General features: G+C 46.1%; 1 protein-coding gene across 9 annotated transcripts in view; it reads left to right on the top strand.

Annotated features, from left to right (window-relative positions):
• The window catches only part of ADCK1 (aarF domain containing kinase 1), a 126,545-nt gene that overhangs the window by 84,726 nt on the left and 25,118 nt on the right, over nt 1-16,701 (top strand). For 6 of the 9 annotated variants that reach the window (XM_003260819.2, XM_030803519.1, XM_030803520.1 and 3 more), the window contains 2 exons: nt 6,281-6,439; nt 15,920-16,036. In XM_003260819.2, coding sequence (XP_003260867.2) covers nt 6,281-6,439; nt 15,920-16,036 — 276 coding nt within the window. Of the gene's footprint in view, nt 1-6,280; nt 6,440-15,919; nt 16,117-16,701 lie in introns of all 9 variants that reach the window. The other 3 variants (XM_030803521.1, XM_030803518.1, XM_030803516.1) reach the window with 2 other exon arrangements.

Genomic DNA, 16,701 nt, shown 5'->3' with positions numbered 1-16,701 from the left:
GGGGAGATGGCTGTTGGTTTGGCATCCAATAGCATGTACCACCCTAGAGTTTTGTGTCTCCTGTGAACCTGGTAGTTTTGTGTCTCCTGTGAACCTTCTCCCTTGGAGAGGGGAGAGAGCCTCTAGGATAGACTGTTGAAGGATGGCAGGGGAGGGAGGCTGATTCTCAGTAAATGGTGTTCGGTGAATCTGATGGTGTCAATGACTTTGCACAAAAGAAAAAGGCAGAGCCAAGGATGATTTTTTAGCTTTGTCATTATCACCTGATATTGTCCCTTTAATAGTTGGGGCAACTCTACTTCTAGATGCATGGCCAGTGACTCTTATTGATTTGAGTGGCTGTCCAGAGCCAGACTAATTGGGCCCAGAGATTGGAACAATGATTCAGCAGGAGGGGGTGAACTGATGAAGCATAGTCCATCCGTCTGCTGGCGGGCTGGCTTTGTAGCAGTTCTTTTCTACCCACAATGTTGGGGAGCTTAGCGGGCCATATCTCACTGCCATTCTCACTGCTTGAGGGCAGGGTAGGACTCAGATGATCCCTGAGCTGCGGGACTACCATAATCCCCAGGTCCTAATCACCCTGTATAGACAGTTATTTCTCCAGCTTCTGAATTGATGAGGAACACTTCCTTGCCCTCTCACCCCTAAGGAATCTAACTCATTGCCAAGTACTAGGCCCTTCATGCACCACTGGGCCCCAAGGTGTTCGGCTGTGTTGGGGTGGGACTCTTTGGCCTGAGCACTAAATCTGATCTATTGCTTGATGTCATCTGGCCCATCCCAAGGGTCTCAAAAAGTAAAAACCCATGGCAGTCATGTTTTTGACTTTTTCTGAGCAGCATTTTCAGTGCATTCTGTCTACCATCTTGTTTCTTCCCTCCCTCCCTCCCTTCCTTCCTTCCTTGCTTCCTTCCTTCCTTCCTCCCTCTGTCCCTCCCTCTCTCTCTTTCTTTCTTTTTTTTTTTTTTGACAGAGTCTCACTCTGTTGCCCAAGCTGGAGTGCAGTGGTGCGATCTCGGCTCACTGCAACCTCCACTGCCTGGGTTCAAGTGATTCTCCTACCTCAGCCTCCCAAGTAGCTGGGATTACAGGTACCTGCCGACACACCTGGCTAATTTTTGTATTTTTAGTAGAGATGGGGTTTTGCCATGTTGGCCGGGCTGGTCTTAAACCCTGATCTCAGGTGATCTGTCTGCCTCAGCCTCCCAAAGTGCTGGGATTACAGGCATGAGCCACCGCGCCCAGCCTCATCTTGTTTCTTTATTAAATGTGTTGGTTGAACAGTGGGTGGCTAGGCAATGTTTATGTCGGCACAGAATCCAACAGCAATTTTATTTTTTAAAATATATATTAAAAAATATCCAGAGACGTGAGCCACCCAAGGAAACTTCTCTTTCCCCTATAAATCTGTTTTCTAAAAAGTGTGTGCTTTAATAACTTATCAGAACAAAGATAAACCCCGTGAATGGCAAGCTATTTACATCACTCTGAATTGATTTTTGATCCTTGTTGAACATTCATTTTTACCAGTTTGGATCGGTACAGGCATTCTATTTCGTGTGCTGTTTTCCCGTAGAACATTATTTCTTTTATAATGTACAATAACTTGATAACAGTAACTTGCATTTCCAGTTGCATTTTAGAGTTTACAAAGCTCCTTCTCTGCCTTATCTTGAGCTTCCTATTGCATTGTCCTGTGTCGTTGTGTTGTGTTGCACGAGGCAGGGCTGCATAAAGAACGAACAAGAAAAGCCCAGGTCAAATTTTGTTTTGACAATTCCTGTTTTCTACTATGTAAAATTGGCAAGAAAAGGATTAAATGAAAGTGTGTGTGTAAAGTGTTCGTAGCACAGTGCCTGGCATGTAGTAGGAACTAAATAATGATAATTCCCCTTCTCTTTTGCTATTGTAAATAACAGTCAGTCGTTTTATTACTTTTTCTTTTTTTTTTTTTTTTGAGATGGAGTCTCACTCTATTTATTGCCCAGGCTGGAGTACAGTGGCATGACCTAGGCTCACTGCAACCTCCGCCTTCTGGGTTCAAGCGATTCTCCTGCTTCAGCCTCCGGAGTAGCTAGGATTACAGGCACATGCCACTACACCTGGCTAATTTTTATATTTTTAGTAGAGACGGGGTTTCCCCATGTTGGCCAGGCTGGTCTTGAACTCCTGATCTCAAGTGATCTGTCCGTCTTGGCCTCCCAAAGTGGTAGGATTACAGGCGTGAGCTACCACGCTTGGCCTATTGACTAGTTTTCAAACTTGTGTGACTCTTTATTTTTTCCATTATATTTCTGTGTGGCCCATGATTGATTTTTCCTCCTGCAAGCCAATGACCCTATAGGAAGATAGTCTTATTATTTTACCTTGAAGGAAGTATTAATTTTTAAATATACCTTGATTGATTCATAAAGTTCCAGATCAAGTAGAGAATTCTCAGGCATTCTGAAATTACGATTCCCCCAAATTCAGTAGTTGTGGCTCTTTCCACTAAAACCTCAGAAACAGAAAAACTCATTTTCTTTGGATAACACATGTGAACATATAATTATCTCAGAGAAGCAGACAAACTCTTTGAAATATTCATTTGTTCATTCATTTACTCATTCATTCATTCATGTGAGTATTCAATAAACATCTGTGGAGTGTTGAGTAGGTGGTAGGCACTGGTGAAAACATTGGCTGTTAGAAGAATTTTATGGAGAAGATGCATTTTGGGAGAAAAATCAAAAAGTCAAATTGATAACAGCACCTGTTTTATTTTAGTTGATTGCATGTGTTGTCAAAAAGAAAAATTGAAATGAATCTGCTTAAGGTAGGCTAAGTAGATTCATTTAAGAAGGGAGTTGAATGAAACCCCACGGTGAAACTGAGTTTTATTTCCCTTTCTTCAGCCAAGAAAAGTCTAAAATGGCAGCAGCCCAAACTACTTGAACCCGACGACTCTTAACCTGACCCCCTCCCCACCTACTGAATTTCAAGGGGTTGGTGAACCCCCTGAATTATGTGCAAAATTATGTATGTTCATTTTCTGGGCTTCGTAGCGGGTATCAAGTTTTAAAATTGGTAACCTCCTATAAAGGGGATGGTGACATTCCATAAATCTGAGAACCACTGACTTCTATTCAAAGAACCCCCTTCATTTTAAGTAACCAAGGAAGTGACCCGCAACAAACAGGATGCCTTAGAAACCAGTTCGATGAGCACTGTAAAGTTTTTTGTGTTATGAATTAGCTTACTAATTAGTTACTAGCAATTAATATTAGTTAATAAAATTGACTGCTTATGATTAATGATGTCAGGTATTACCAAGTGTTAATAATAATGAATAGTATTAATAATGACTAATTATGTAATTGATTAGCAACTGGAAAATCTTTAATGTGCCTTTCAGTGCTGCTTGGATATCAATGATAATTAAAAATTCCACAAAAAACAGTGACCATACAATAAATGATGAGGAATTACTGTTTGGCCAGAAACTTCACCCCCAAGTAGAGACCTCACTGGGCTACAGGTAGCTCTCTGTGCGTATCCACGTCTGGCCCATGGTAATTACCTAGAGACTAATCAGTAAATATTGATTGAACAAATGAGAGAGCCTCATTGTGGCCCCTTTCCTTGCCCCTCTCTGGCGAGACCCTCTGGAGTTGAGATTGGAGCAAAATGCTGGAGAGCTTTTCTTGCCTGCATTCCGAGCCCAGAAAAGTGGAATTCAGGTGACTTAGATGGCATGGCTAGCCTCCGCCTGGGCTTGGGGGAATCGCTTCTGTTTCCCGTTCACTTGCTCTGCATCTGCTCTGGTCGCTGCCAAGGGCCATCTGAGGGCACTGTGACGAGATGTGATGTCTGGAGGCTGCGGTGCCCAGGTGCCAGGGCTTGAGGCGTACAGTCCAGGCCTCTCTGTTGCCCCCTCTCCCTTCTAGTCTTGCGTGATACAAACAAAACATAAACTAAATCAATTATCATAAGGTCACAGGTCTAGCCCATGAAAGACCAGACAAAACTGAAAAGAAATTAAACTACAGCCAAATGTAATTAAAAGAAGTTTTGGTAGAAATTGAGCATGATAACGCGATGTGATGATTCTTTTTGGAATGGCATCTGGTACATCACCCAGGACATAGGGCTTGAAAACAAAGCTGTAAATGCCTTGTAGTTAATAGTCTGGCTTTAGATTGATTTCTTTTGCCAACACAGCATTGGGTAAAATATCATAGAACAGGGCAAAAAGAAGCATGAGACAAGGCTTTTATCGGGGGCTCAGTAAGTCTTTCTGGAAAGATGGGAAGGGGAAGGTCTTTTGGTACCAACAGGCCCACAGCATGTTAGTTCTTATTGCCATCTGCTGTAGCCAGGGTTAGAGATGGTTGTTCTCAGATAACTCGGACTATCACTTATACTAAGAATTACTGGGTCAATCAGTCAATGTTCTCCCCAGGCCTGTCTTCAAACACCAGCAGGAGAGCTTATGGGAGATCAGGGCCCTTCTGTTTCCCTCCCAGAATTCTGGAACACCTCCTATGTCCCTGGTATCACCCTTGCTCACCCACTGCAGAGCCATCGTCCAGGAACTTGGGCACCCATCTCAAATCCAGGGCCTTAGTGGTGGGGCAGCCTTAGGATTGAGTCCCTGCTCATGGCGGGGGCCGTGGTATGCTGTGCACAGATCACTGGGCCCTTCTTGAATTTCACATCATTAAACTGACCCCTGAATGCCAGATACATCTTCTAAAACCCCCTCTTAACATGTCGTCACTCAAGAATCCACAGTGGAGCCAAATTGCCAAAAATCTAAGCTTTTCATCCAAGTGGTCAAATTCCTTCTCTCTGTCTCCTCTTGTCTTATCCAGCCTTGTTTTCTTATTCCAATTTAGTTTTTTATTATGAAATATTTTAGACGTACAGAAAGTCTAGAAAATAGTATTACAAATGTTCAAGCACCAAACATTCAACTTAAGAAATAAAGTAATGACAGTTACATTTGCAGCACCCTCCCAGTGCTTTGTGAACAGATCAGAACAGATCGGGGAGCAGCCACAGCAGCAGTTGAACTAAGTGCTTCAGAGCAAGGGCTGTGGAGTTGGCTGTGGAATTCCCAAGGGGAATTCTAGCTCAGTACTTCCTTGCTGGGCAAATTTTGGGAAAATCATATAACCCCTCAGAGCCTCAAATTCCTCATCTATAAAATGGGATAGCACTTTGGTAGGCTGAGGCAGGAGGACTGCTTGAGGACAGGAGCTTGAGACCAACCTGGGCAACACAGTGAGACTCTGACTCTACAAAAAAATTAAAAAAATTAGCTGGGCGTGGTGATGCACACCTGTAATCCCAGCCACTCAGGAGGCTGAGGTGGGAGGATCACTTGAGCCTTGGAGGTCAAGGTTGCGGTGAACTGTGATCACGCCACTGCACTCCAGTCTGGGCTACAGAGTGACAGCTTGTCCAAACAACAGAAAAGGGATGATAAGATGTGTATCTGTGTGCCTCCCAGAGTTGTTGCAAGGATTAAGTTTGGTAGTAAGTAGAGTGCTTAGTTTACTATTCAGAGTAGCAAAGATGTGGAATCAACCCAAATGCCCATCAGTGAGAGACTGGATAAAGAAAACGTGGTAGATATACACCATGGAATACTCTGCAGCCATAAAAAGGAACAAGATAATGTCCTTTGCCGGGACATGGAAGAAGCTGGGAGCCATTATCCTCAGCAAACTAATGCAGGAACAAAAAACCCAAACACTGCTTGTTCTCACTTATGAGCTGAACAATGAGAACACATGGACACAGGGCGGGGAACAACACACCTGGGGCCTGTTGGGCGAGGGTTGGGGGGTGGGGGAGAGCATTAGGAAAAGGAACTAATGCATGCCAGGCTTAATACTTAGGTAATGGGTTGATAGGTGCAGCAAACCACCATGGCACACGTTTACCTATGAAACAAGCCTGCACATCCTGCACATATATCCCAGAACTTAAAAAATAAAATAAAATAAAAAATAAGTGCTTAGTTAGTGCGGGGCACAAGGGGAACCCTCAGCAAGTGGTAGTCATGGTTACCGATGCTGGCTGTTGGGCTATCATCATCTTGGACTTGGTGCAGAGTACCAAGCTTATGGGAGAGCAGGGGCCTACTATGTTTCCCTCTTGGAATTCAGAGGAGGGATGGGCCCCAAGGGAGCAATTTCCCTTACTCCAGGGGAGAACCAGGCAGGAAGGTAGGGAATATCCCTTGGTGTGTGCTGTGGGCCAAATGACTGGGGTGCTTGTTGGATTTCAGGTGCTCGTTCTGGCTGTGAAGCAGCTATTCCCAGAGTTTGAGTTTATGTGGCTTGTGGATGAAGCCAAGAAGAACCTGCCTTTGGAGCTGGATTTCCTCAATGAAGGGAGGAATGCTGAGAAGGTGTCCCAGATGCTCAAGCATTTTGACTTCTTGAAGGTAGGTGGGACGAGGCAATGCAGGGTATGGTGGTCTGGTGGAAGAGTGTGGGGGTATGTGGGTCCCTGCCTTGAGCATTCCTTTCAGGACATAATTGGGACATCTTCTTCCTGAGTCCTCTTACTGAGGATGAATGACGTCACTGGTGATGTGCATTAAATCCCTTGAAGGCAATTTGCAAAGAAATATCAAGTGTGATTGTTGGCCCATTAGTCAATTAAACAGATGTTTATTGAATAATCGACAACTACAAAACACTGAGCCCTAGCCAAGAACCTATATGCCGTGGTCTCTGCCTCCGTGAGGCATGGGATGCTGATGATGATGGCGATGCTGATAGCTAACACTACTGTACGCTGGGACTGTTTTAAACACATGTGTTTTACCTCAGCTCATACAGTTGGTTCTGCTGTAACAAAACATATGTGTACCTAGAAATACTGCATTTATGCAAAATCACACAACAGAAACCACAGAGCTTATGGGGGAAATAGAGTTAGGGGCATAACACTCAAAAAAATTCATCAGTGGCTGGGCACAGTGGCTCACGCCTGTAATCCCAGCACTTTGGGAGGCTGAGGCAGGTGGATCACCTGAGGTCAGGAGTTCGAGACCATTCTGGCCAACATGGTGAAACCCTGTCTCTACTAAAAATATAAAAATTAGCCTGGTGTGGTGGTGTGTGCCTGTAATCCCAGCTGCTCGGGAGGCTGAAGCAAGAGAATCACTTGAACCTGGGAGGTGGAGGTTGCAGTGAGCTGAGATCACGCCACTGCATTCAGGTCTGGGCAATAAGAGTGAAACTCTGTCTCAAAAAAAGAAAAAAATCATCAGTAATACAGTAATATAGAAAAGAAAAGAAGATAAGAATGAATAAAAACCAGTAGCATAGTTTTGCACATGTTAAATGGCTAAGAAATACATAAGACCACAATACACATGGCAGTTTACCTTGAGCCTGCTGTGGAAGTGGGCATCAGAAGAGTTGCTGCTTGTTAGTTTTGTGAGGTGGTGGGAGGAGTCCTTTGAAATGGGACAGAGGCCGGGTGTGGTGGCTGATGGCAGTAATCGCAGTTCTTTGGGAGGCAGAGGTGGGCGGATCACTTGAGGTCAGGAGTTCAAGACCAGCCTGGCCAACATGGTGAAACCCTGTCTCTACTAAAAATACAAAAAGTAGCTGGGCAGGGTGGCGCACTCCTGTAATCTCAGCTACTCGGGAGGCTGAGACAGGAGAATTGCTTGGACTCAGGAGGCAGAGGTTGTAGTGAGCCGAGATCATGCCATTGCATTGCAGCCTGGGCAACAGAGTGAGACTCCATCTCAAGGAACAAAAAAAAAAAAAAAAAAAAAAAAAGAAATGGGACAGAAAGTTGTAAGGCCAGATGTGGGTGACTCACCGATTCGCAGCGATGTCGAGGTATGTTTGTTTTGTGTATTCCAATGTGGCACGGCTCTGCTGGATGCAGCTTTCTGCATTCACAGTGTTTCTTGCAGATGATAGTACACATAAGCACATCCAAAATTTGCATTATGATCAAACTGTTCCCTAACATATCAATTGCATTGGAACAAATTTGTGTTTTCAAAACAAGTATTATAGCAGAACTGTTCTATGTAATAAGAGACACTTAATGTGGGAAACAATATCAGATAATATGAAGTCGCAGCTGTCAGTGCCCCATGAGAAGTACAGCTTCTACGTGCTCTGAGGATTCAAAAGTAGGGACTCCCATGGCCTACTGGGTCAGGGCAGACTCTGCTGAGAGGTTGGCACTGGAGCTGGTTTTTTTTTTTTTTTGAGACAGTCTCGCTCTGTTGCCCAGACTGGAGTGCAGTGGCGCGATCTCAGCTCACTGCAGTCTCTGCCTCCTGGATTCAGGTAATTCTGTCTCAGTCTCCGAAGTAGCTGGGTTCATAGGCATGCGCCACCATGCCTTACTAATATTTGTATTTTTTTTTTTTTTAGTAGAGATGGGGTTTCACCATGTTGTCAGGCTAGTCTTGAACTCCCGACCTCAAATGATTTGTCCACTTTGGCCTCCCAAAGTGCTGAGATTACAGGTATGAGCCACTGTGCCCGGCCCTGGAGCTGGTCCTTTTTTTTTAAATTAATTATTTTATTATTATGATTTTTTTGAGTCAGAGTCTCACTCTGTCACCCAGGCTGGAGTGCAGTGGCGCAATCTCTGCTCACTGCAACCTCCACCTCCCGGGTTCAAGCGATTCTCCTGCTTCAGCCTCCCGAGTAGCTAGGACTACAGGTGTGTGCCACCACACCCGGCTAATTTTTGTATTTTTAGTAGAGACAGGGTTTTGCCATTTTGGCCAGGCCAGTCTCAAACTCCTGACCTCAAATGATCCACCTGCCTCGGCCTCCCTAAGTGCTGGAATTATAGGCGTGAGCCACCGCGTCCGGCCGGAGCTGGTCTTTAAGGACTGTCCTGATGTTCTCTCAGGGCACACAGGAACTGGGGAGAGAGATGTATGCCACACCACTGTTTTTCCAACACATTTGTCCTTCCTGAGGTGTGTGCCTATTTACACATGGTTACCCCCTTTATCCCAGCAGTGCAGGGCTTGGAGGGCTCTTCTGGTTGTCTACACTGAGCTTAGCTTCCAACTCTAGGACAGATTACCCTTCCCTCTTCTTCAGCAGACCTGGAGAATGCACGAGAGGGGTCACCAAGCCCTCAGGAGCTCCATGTGTAGGTTCCAGAGCCAACAGTCAAGCCATGCTGTTCTTGGGGAGGATGGCTCAGAACATTGGATCAGGGAGAAGGGACTCTCTCATTCTTCCCTAAGGTGTCCTTGTGGCTTTTGCAGACATCATGAGAAATGGAGGAAGTGTTTATATTTTTGCTGTCCCGATTGACTAACAGGGATGGAGTGACTGAAGATGTGTCTATTCTAACCACTTGAGAATCCACAGGAGGAAGAACCACAGCTGTGGTGATCAGTGCAGTGTCTTGACACATTGACTGTGGTGGAAGATATGAAGAAGTTTAGCTCTTTGTGTGTGGTGAGGGTCGGGTACGTCTCCATACTCCCAATATGCTTGACTGGCATTTTGTTGGCTGCCATTGTCGGTGTGGATGTACAGACCCTCTTGTGTGTGTAAATCCAGGAGTGCAGCCTAGATCTGGTGTCACTGCCCCAGCCTTGGAGCTCAAACCACCAGTTTAGTGAAAACTTGGCTCTTTCAGACAAGTGATAATATTAACTAATTAGCATAATGCTATAGAGTCTGAGACATGCTTCTACTTGCTTATCCCATTTCTTTTATTCCCGAGCTTGTTGCTGTGCTGGGAGCTGAGGTTTTCCCCTGCTCTGGAAAAGTTCTCATCTAGTGGAGGGACAGACACAGCAATGTGTTGTTGTAGTGCAGGTTTGTTAGCACAATGACAGGCATTCATCTGTGTTTCTGTGGATTCCCAAGAGGAAGTACGTAATTCTACCCAGGATAAAGGGTTCTGGTGGGTGCTTCTAAGAAGTATTGACTATAGGCAATATATATTGATTATTTCTTCTTCATCAGGAGCTGCTGCATTGAACACTCTGCAGGTACTACGGTGTCGAGTCCTTCCAGCAGGCATCAGCCCATATTGCAGAGGAAAGTTGGAGTAGAGGTGCTAGGGCAACATCCCAGATTTTCTGACTTCAAGTGTGGTGCTCCTCTCAGGATACTCTGCTGCCATTTACCGGCAGGGGTGCCCCTCAGAGCCAGAACTATGAGCCAGACAGAACCATCTCCTCTACTGTTCCCATGGAAACAGCAAAATTGTCCCCTGGCTGGGGCCAACTGGCAAGTGCCAGACCAAGACATGCAATAATAACAATAACATACATTTTTCAAATGAGGATGCCAAATGGGTAAATAATGAATATACCAATTTGACCTGCTGTTTCCAAAACTTGCACACCCTTCCTAAGACGGTGGTGGAATTAAGGCTCTTGAGTAATTAATTTTGCCTAAACACATAACAAGGGGGAAGTGAATTTTGCACTGTGAACCCAGTTCAGCTCTTAAAACTGGAGATAGATTGCTTTTGCACACTGGCTCCTGATCACAACATCTGTGCATAATTAAGCCTCCGCAAAGACTTTACCTCTCAGTGTGTGAGGCATCTTCCGGTGCTTATGTGGGGTTTAAGAACCTCGGCCCTGTGCTATAAATCTCCCAGGCTCAGACAAGCACTGAATGCAAATATGGTGTCAGGGGAACTGGGAGAGGGTGAGGGGGCAGCTAGGCTGAATGGTTAAGGCCAGGCTTAGTAGATCTGGCAGCAGAGTGTATGTGCCAGGGGATGGAAACAGGACGAGTGATAGGGTTTGTGACTCACCTGGGGACAAGGTGGCAGGGGAGAAGCTTTATAACCACAGGGTTTGGGACTGGAAGTGATGAGAGCATTTCTATATATGTGGAGGTGGGGATAGGTGTGCAGGGCCACGCCAGGGTTCCTTAGTGTGAGGTTAGGAGCCCAGGACTCTAGAAATTGTGGACAAACCCTGAGGAGATGTGCATGCTTTTTGGGAAGTATGATAGCTTCCCATGAATCTCAAAGATTAGGAACCACTGATGTATAGTAATTAATATATAACTTTTTTTTGCAGAGTGCTTTGTATGTGTTTACTCTTTAATCCTTACAACAGCCTCACAAGGGAGGTGCCATAACCACCCCCATATCATCAGTTGGGAGGCTGAGGCTCAGAGCTATCAACCCTTTGGGCAGGGTCACAAGGCTCACCACTAAGGGGCAGTGAATAGAGGTAGCCTGCTCCAGAGCCTGCATGTTCACCCTCCATATGGTTCTGCTCTGTGGGGAAGATGTGAATTCCAGTGAACCGTCTAGAGCATAACTCTCAGCCCTGGTGTGTATCAGAGCCCTCTGTGAAACTCGATGTGGCTGTCGTAAGAGCAATCGATGTTTTTTCCAGCAGCTGCTAGCGTCTGGTTCCATGTCGAGTGCCAGTACTCTGCTCATAGTTGTAGGAAATGGGGGCGGGGGTGGGGTCGTGCTTCCACTGTAACCATTATCACCATATTTTTGGGGGAGAAACTGGTGTTCAGAGAGGTTATATAACTTACCCACAGTCACACAGCTTTTAGGTGGCAGAGCTGGGGCTCCAGCCAGCAGCCTGACTCCAAATCTGCTGGTCTGACTCCAGGTCTCCAAGCCTTCTGCTGTCCTGGACTTGGGCTCCAGGAGGACCGTGGGCCCAGCGTGATGGGCGCTGTCTCAGACAAGCCAGGCACAGCCTGCTTCGTGGGCACATTGACCAAAGCATAGAAACAAAGCAGAAATGTGAGGTCAGGGCCAGACTGTGAGGCTGAGGCCCAGGGTCTTGGGCTGGAACTTCCCTAATCGGCACCCTCCTTCTTGGGGTCCAGATTGGCATCAGTGTGGGAGGCAGGAGGAGCCCACAGGAGAGAGGCCTCTCCTGGACCTCTACAAGCGGTAGACCCTGGGCCCAGGGGCCCTAATGGTCAGGGTGTGACCCTGCCGGTGGGGCCACTGAGCACCCTGGCCATGAGCTTCTTAGAGTTTCATTTTGCTTTGTTTGGAGGTGGGGTGGGGAGTGCAGGGTGCTTATTGACTCTTTCAAATTTCTCTTTTTCATTTTTTCCTTCCTTGATGGAAGAAGCATAGGACAGGAAATGTGGGCACTCACTTCACCCCACATCCCCGGGTCCTCCTGCCCATCTGGTGATTTAGGGGCAGCTCACTTTTTTTTTTTTATTTTTTTTTTTATTATACTTTAAGTTTTAGGATACATGTGCACAACGTGCAGGTTTGTTACATATGTATACATGTGCCATGTTGGTGTGCTGCACCCATTAATTTGTCATTTACATTAGGTATATCTCCTAATGCTATCCCTCCCCCCTACCCCTACCCCACAACAGGCCCCAGTGTGTGATGTTCCCCTTCCTGTGTCCAAGTGTTCTCATTGTTCAATTCCCACCTATGAGTGAGAACGTGCAGTGTTTGGTTTTTTGTCCTTGTGATAGTTTGTTGAGAATGATGGTTTCCAGCTTCATCCATGTCCCTACAAAGGACATGAACTCATCATTTTTTATGGCTGCATAGTATTCCATGGTGTATATGTGCCACATTTTCTTAATCCAGTCTATCATTGTTGGACGTTTGGGTTGGTTCCAAGTCTTTGCTATTGTGAATAGTGCCACAATAAACATATGTGTGCATGTGTCTTTATAGCAGCATGATTTATACTCCTTTGGGTATATACCCAGTGATGGGATGGCTGGGTCAAATGGTATTTCCAGTTCTAGATCCCTGAGGAATCGCCACACTGACTTCCACAATGGTTGAACTAGTTTACAGTCCCACCAACAGTGTAAAAGTGTTCCTATTTCTCCACATCAAAACCCTAGAAGAAAACCTAGGCAATACCATTCAGGACATAGGCATGGGCAAGGACTTCATGTCTAAAACACGAAAAGCAATGGCAACAAAAGCCAAAAATTGACAACTGGGATCTAATTAAACTAAAGAGCTTCTGCACAGCAAAAGAAACTACCATCAGAGTGAATGGGCAACCTACAGAATGGGAGAAAATTTTTGCAATCTACTCATCTGACAAAGGGCTAATATCCAGAATCTACAAAGAACTCAAACAAATTTACAAGAAAAAAAACAACCCCGTGAAAAAGTGGGCAAAGGATATGAGCAGCTCACTTTTTTAACTGAGCAGGAGCAGTTTGGCATTTTGCAGTCATTTCCATGTTGTGTCTGTCCAGGGGCACCTGCGGTTCTGAAGCTCCCATGACAAATTCCACTGTTTCCCAGGTTTCATATTTTAGTCATTTCAGATTTAAGCAGCAGAAGCAAGGGGCACATTCTGTGGTTAGACTGGAATGGTGATGTTTGCAGGGAGACCAAAGAGGGGGAAACCCCAGTACACCCAGGACCCTGATGCACAAGCACAGAGAAGCTCCAGCCTGTGGGTTTTCTGTTTCCACCTGTGACTCTTTCCTAGCTGGTTTTTTTTTTTTGAGACGGAGTCTCATTCCCTCTGTCAGCATGGCTGGAGTACAGTGGCGTACTCTTCGCCCACTGCAACCTCCGTCTCCCAGGTTCAAGCGATTCTCTTTCCTCAGCCTCAGTGGTCTGCCCTCCTCAGCCTCCCAAAGTGCTGGTATTACAGGCGTGAGCCACTGTGCCCAGCCCCTCACTGTTTTTTAAGCTGCCTCTGGCAGGCCTGGCTAGAGATTTAACCTCTTGTCTCCAGAGCCTTAAGGGCCCACTGTCAAACGTAGGTTTCCAAACAAACCCAAGGGAAGAATTTAACCCGAAAATATGTCCCATTTGTTTGGAAGCCATGAACAAAAACAACAGGCAGGGCATGGTGGCTCATGCCTGTAATCCCAGCACTTTGGGCTGAGGCAGGAGGATCTCTTGAGTCCAGGAGTTTGAGGCTGCAGTGAGCTATGATGATGCCACAGCATTCCAGCCTGGATGACAAAATGAGACCCTGTCTCTAAAGAAACCAACAAAGCAACAATAGCAAACATGCACTCACTTTTTTAAAAAGAAACTTTTTGAAAAATGCCAAGCAAGTCTAAATTTTAAGTTCAAAGTATCAGTTTCACAGATTTCTCTATTGGCCCAGATTTTCAAATGGCAGAAACCGCAGGCAAGCAGCAAACCAAAATAACACCTTGCTTTCTGTTGGAAACTTTGTTCCAACTAGAGCATTTCACTTGTATGTATAGTCCCCATTTAGCCTCAGAGGTCCTTACTGAGATAGGGCAGAAACAATTCTGCTTTCCAGTGAGGAAGACTGGGATGTACAGAAGTTAAGTGGCTAGTCTAAGACACAACGGTATTAGCAGAATTAGGAACAGGAAATAGGTCTGTTGACTTGAGGGCCACTATGTTATTGCTAGATGAATTTGGGTGGTCAGGATAAAGGAAAATCTTACTCTCCAAAACATTTGAAAAAGATGCCCATGTTTCTTTATTTGTAAGAGGAAATAAACTCCTCACAATTTGGGGGAAACTTGGCATGCTGGAAGCCCAGTAACTCCTCCCTCCTGGCTGTGGGGGTACTGGTGGGTGTCCCTTGCTCACATGGCAGCCTGGTTGCATTCCAGTTTCTTGCCCGCTCCTGGAGAAATCTGTTCTCTTTTTGGTTTTTGAGTGTTGTGAGAGTCAGAGAGGGTTGGAGAGTGTATGTTAGTAATGCATTTGTCTGTCGGCAACTGAAAGCCTCATTTAGAGTGCCTTAAACAAAAGAATTTGTTGTCTTCACATAGCAAGAAGGTTTGCAGTGGTTGCCTACTGACATATGGTTTTGCTGGTTAACAGTACCAGAGCTGGCATCTCAGCTTTTTAAAATTTTTTTGTTTTTCCTCATTGTTGCAAATGGCTGCTACAGCACCAACAATCACATTCACATTCACTTTTAAGGCAGGAAGAGAAGTGGAAGAAGAGTAGCACTATGCAAATACTCCTTTTTTTAATCAAGGAAATAAAAACCTTCCCAGAATCCCCCAGCAGGCTTCCGTTTATGTTCATAAGTCAGAACTATGTCACATGGCCATACCTACTATAAAGCAGGCAAAGAAAGTATTTAGGTTTTTAATTTTTTTGTTTGTTTTCAGACAGGATCTTGCTCTGTTGCCCAGGCTGGAGTGCAGTGGTGTGATGTATAAGGTCACAGCTCACTGTGGCTTTGACAGCGATCCTCCCACCTTAGCCCCATAAGCTGGGATCACGGGCGTGCACCACTATGCCTGGCTAGGTTTTGTATTTATTGTAGAGACAGGGTTTCGCCATGTTGCCCAGGCTGGTCTTGAACTTCTGAGCTCAAGCAGTCCATCTGCCCCGGCCTCCCAAAGTGCTGGGATTACAGGTGTGAGCCACCCCGCCTGGCCCCAGTATTTAGTTTTTTTCATCTCTAGGGAAGAAGAGGGTTGGGAATAGATAATATCCAATGTTGTCTGCCCCAGAAAACATGTTTTCCTACAGGAAACAGGCATGAGAAACAAAATTTATCATCTGGTTAAAATTCAGTCATTCGCTCAATACACACAATGCACCCATTACCCAGGTGAAATATTGGAGGCAGAGGGAGGAGCCCAAAGTAGGCCTGGTGGCGGGATGGGGAGAGGAAATATCCTTAACAGCAATGCTCAGGTGTGAGGCATTCCAACATTTTCCTCCCAAGTCCCAATTTTAGTTTTGGCTCTTAACAGTGTTAGAAGGCACTGAGGAGAGTTGGCAAAGCCGGTCTCTAAAGGAGTGGGCAGAGGCCTGCTGAGCAGAGGTGGAGTAGCCGGCCTCCCTCTTGGCCTGGCTGCCCCACCCCCACCGACAGCACTGAGGTCCCTTCCGGGCCTCTTCTCCCTTGCTCTGGGAGTACCCCCTGTTGCTCTCTGGCTCGCTGTGCCACGTTGTCATCCTTGCCCAACTCCCAGCCTCCCCAGACCATCTGACCTGTCCCTTCCTATCCCAGGTCCCCCGAATCCACTGGGACCTGTCCACGGAACGGGTCCTCCTGATGGAGTTTGTGGACGGCGGGCAGGTCAATGACAGAGACTACATGGAGAAGAACAAGATCGACGTCAATGAGGTGAGGTCAAGAGCTCAGGGCTGCTGTGCCAGGGAACATGGGCTTGGTCAAGGCTGCCCAGGAAGTGCCTGTGTGTCCAGGTGAGGCCTCAGAGTCTGGCCCCCTTGTCTTTAATGGGGCCCATTGTCTGAAGAATTATAAACTTTGAGCAAGAAAGATTCTTTCAGGTCATTTAGGCCAACCCTGTGCACACGGCGGCCTGCAGGGACATGCTGAGCCCCTTCTGCCATTACCTGCTTTTCCTTTGTACCATCTGAGCCCCACAAAGCTAAGCGGCCACAGAGAACAATGATGCAAAATCAGTGGGACTTAATCCTTCTGGCTCTGTGGGGCCTGTCTGCTGTCTCTTCCCTCTTCCTGCCCTTCTCTCTCCTTCCCACTTCCCAGATCTCAAGGGATCAGGCAAAAAGGGGACAGCAGCAGCCAACTGCATCAGCCTCCTAGAGCAGGAAAAAAGAGGTGGGCTTTGTGTGTTCCCCCTCCCATCCCCCTTGTCCCAGGGAATACTGGCCAGTGGGTAGGACCTGTCCCCCACTTTCTGCTTCTTGGTTGCACAGGGTCCCACAGGAATGGGTGGAATTGTACTTTTTCAACAATATTCATAATTTCATTTTTATGTTTTTAGAGATGGGATCTTCCTCTGTTGCCCAGACTGGTGTGCAGTG

This window comes from Nomascus leucogenys, chromosome 22a (assembly GCF_006542625.1).
Source record: "Nomascus leucogenys isolate Asia chromosome 22a, Asia_NLE_v1, whole genome shotgun sequence".
Taxonomy (NCBI): Eukaryota; Metazoa; Chordata; class Mammalia; order Primates; family Hylobatidae; genus Nomascus; species Nomascus leucogenys.
Note: the sequence above shows the minus strand (reverse complement) of the source record. Positions and strands in the feature narration are given on the sequence as shown.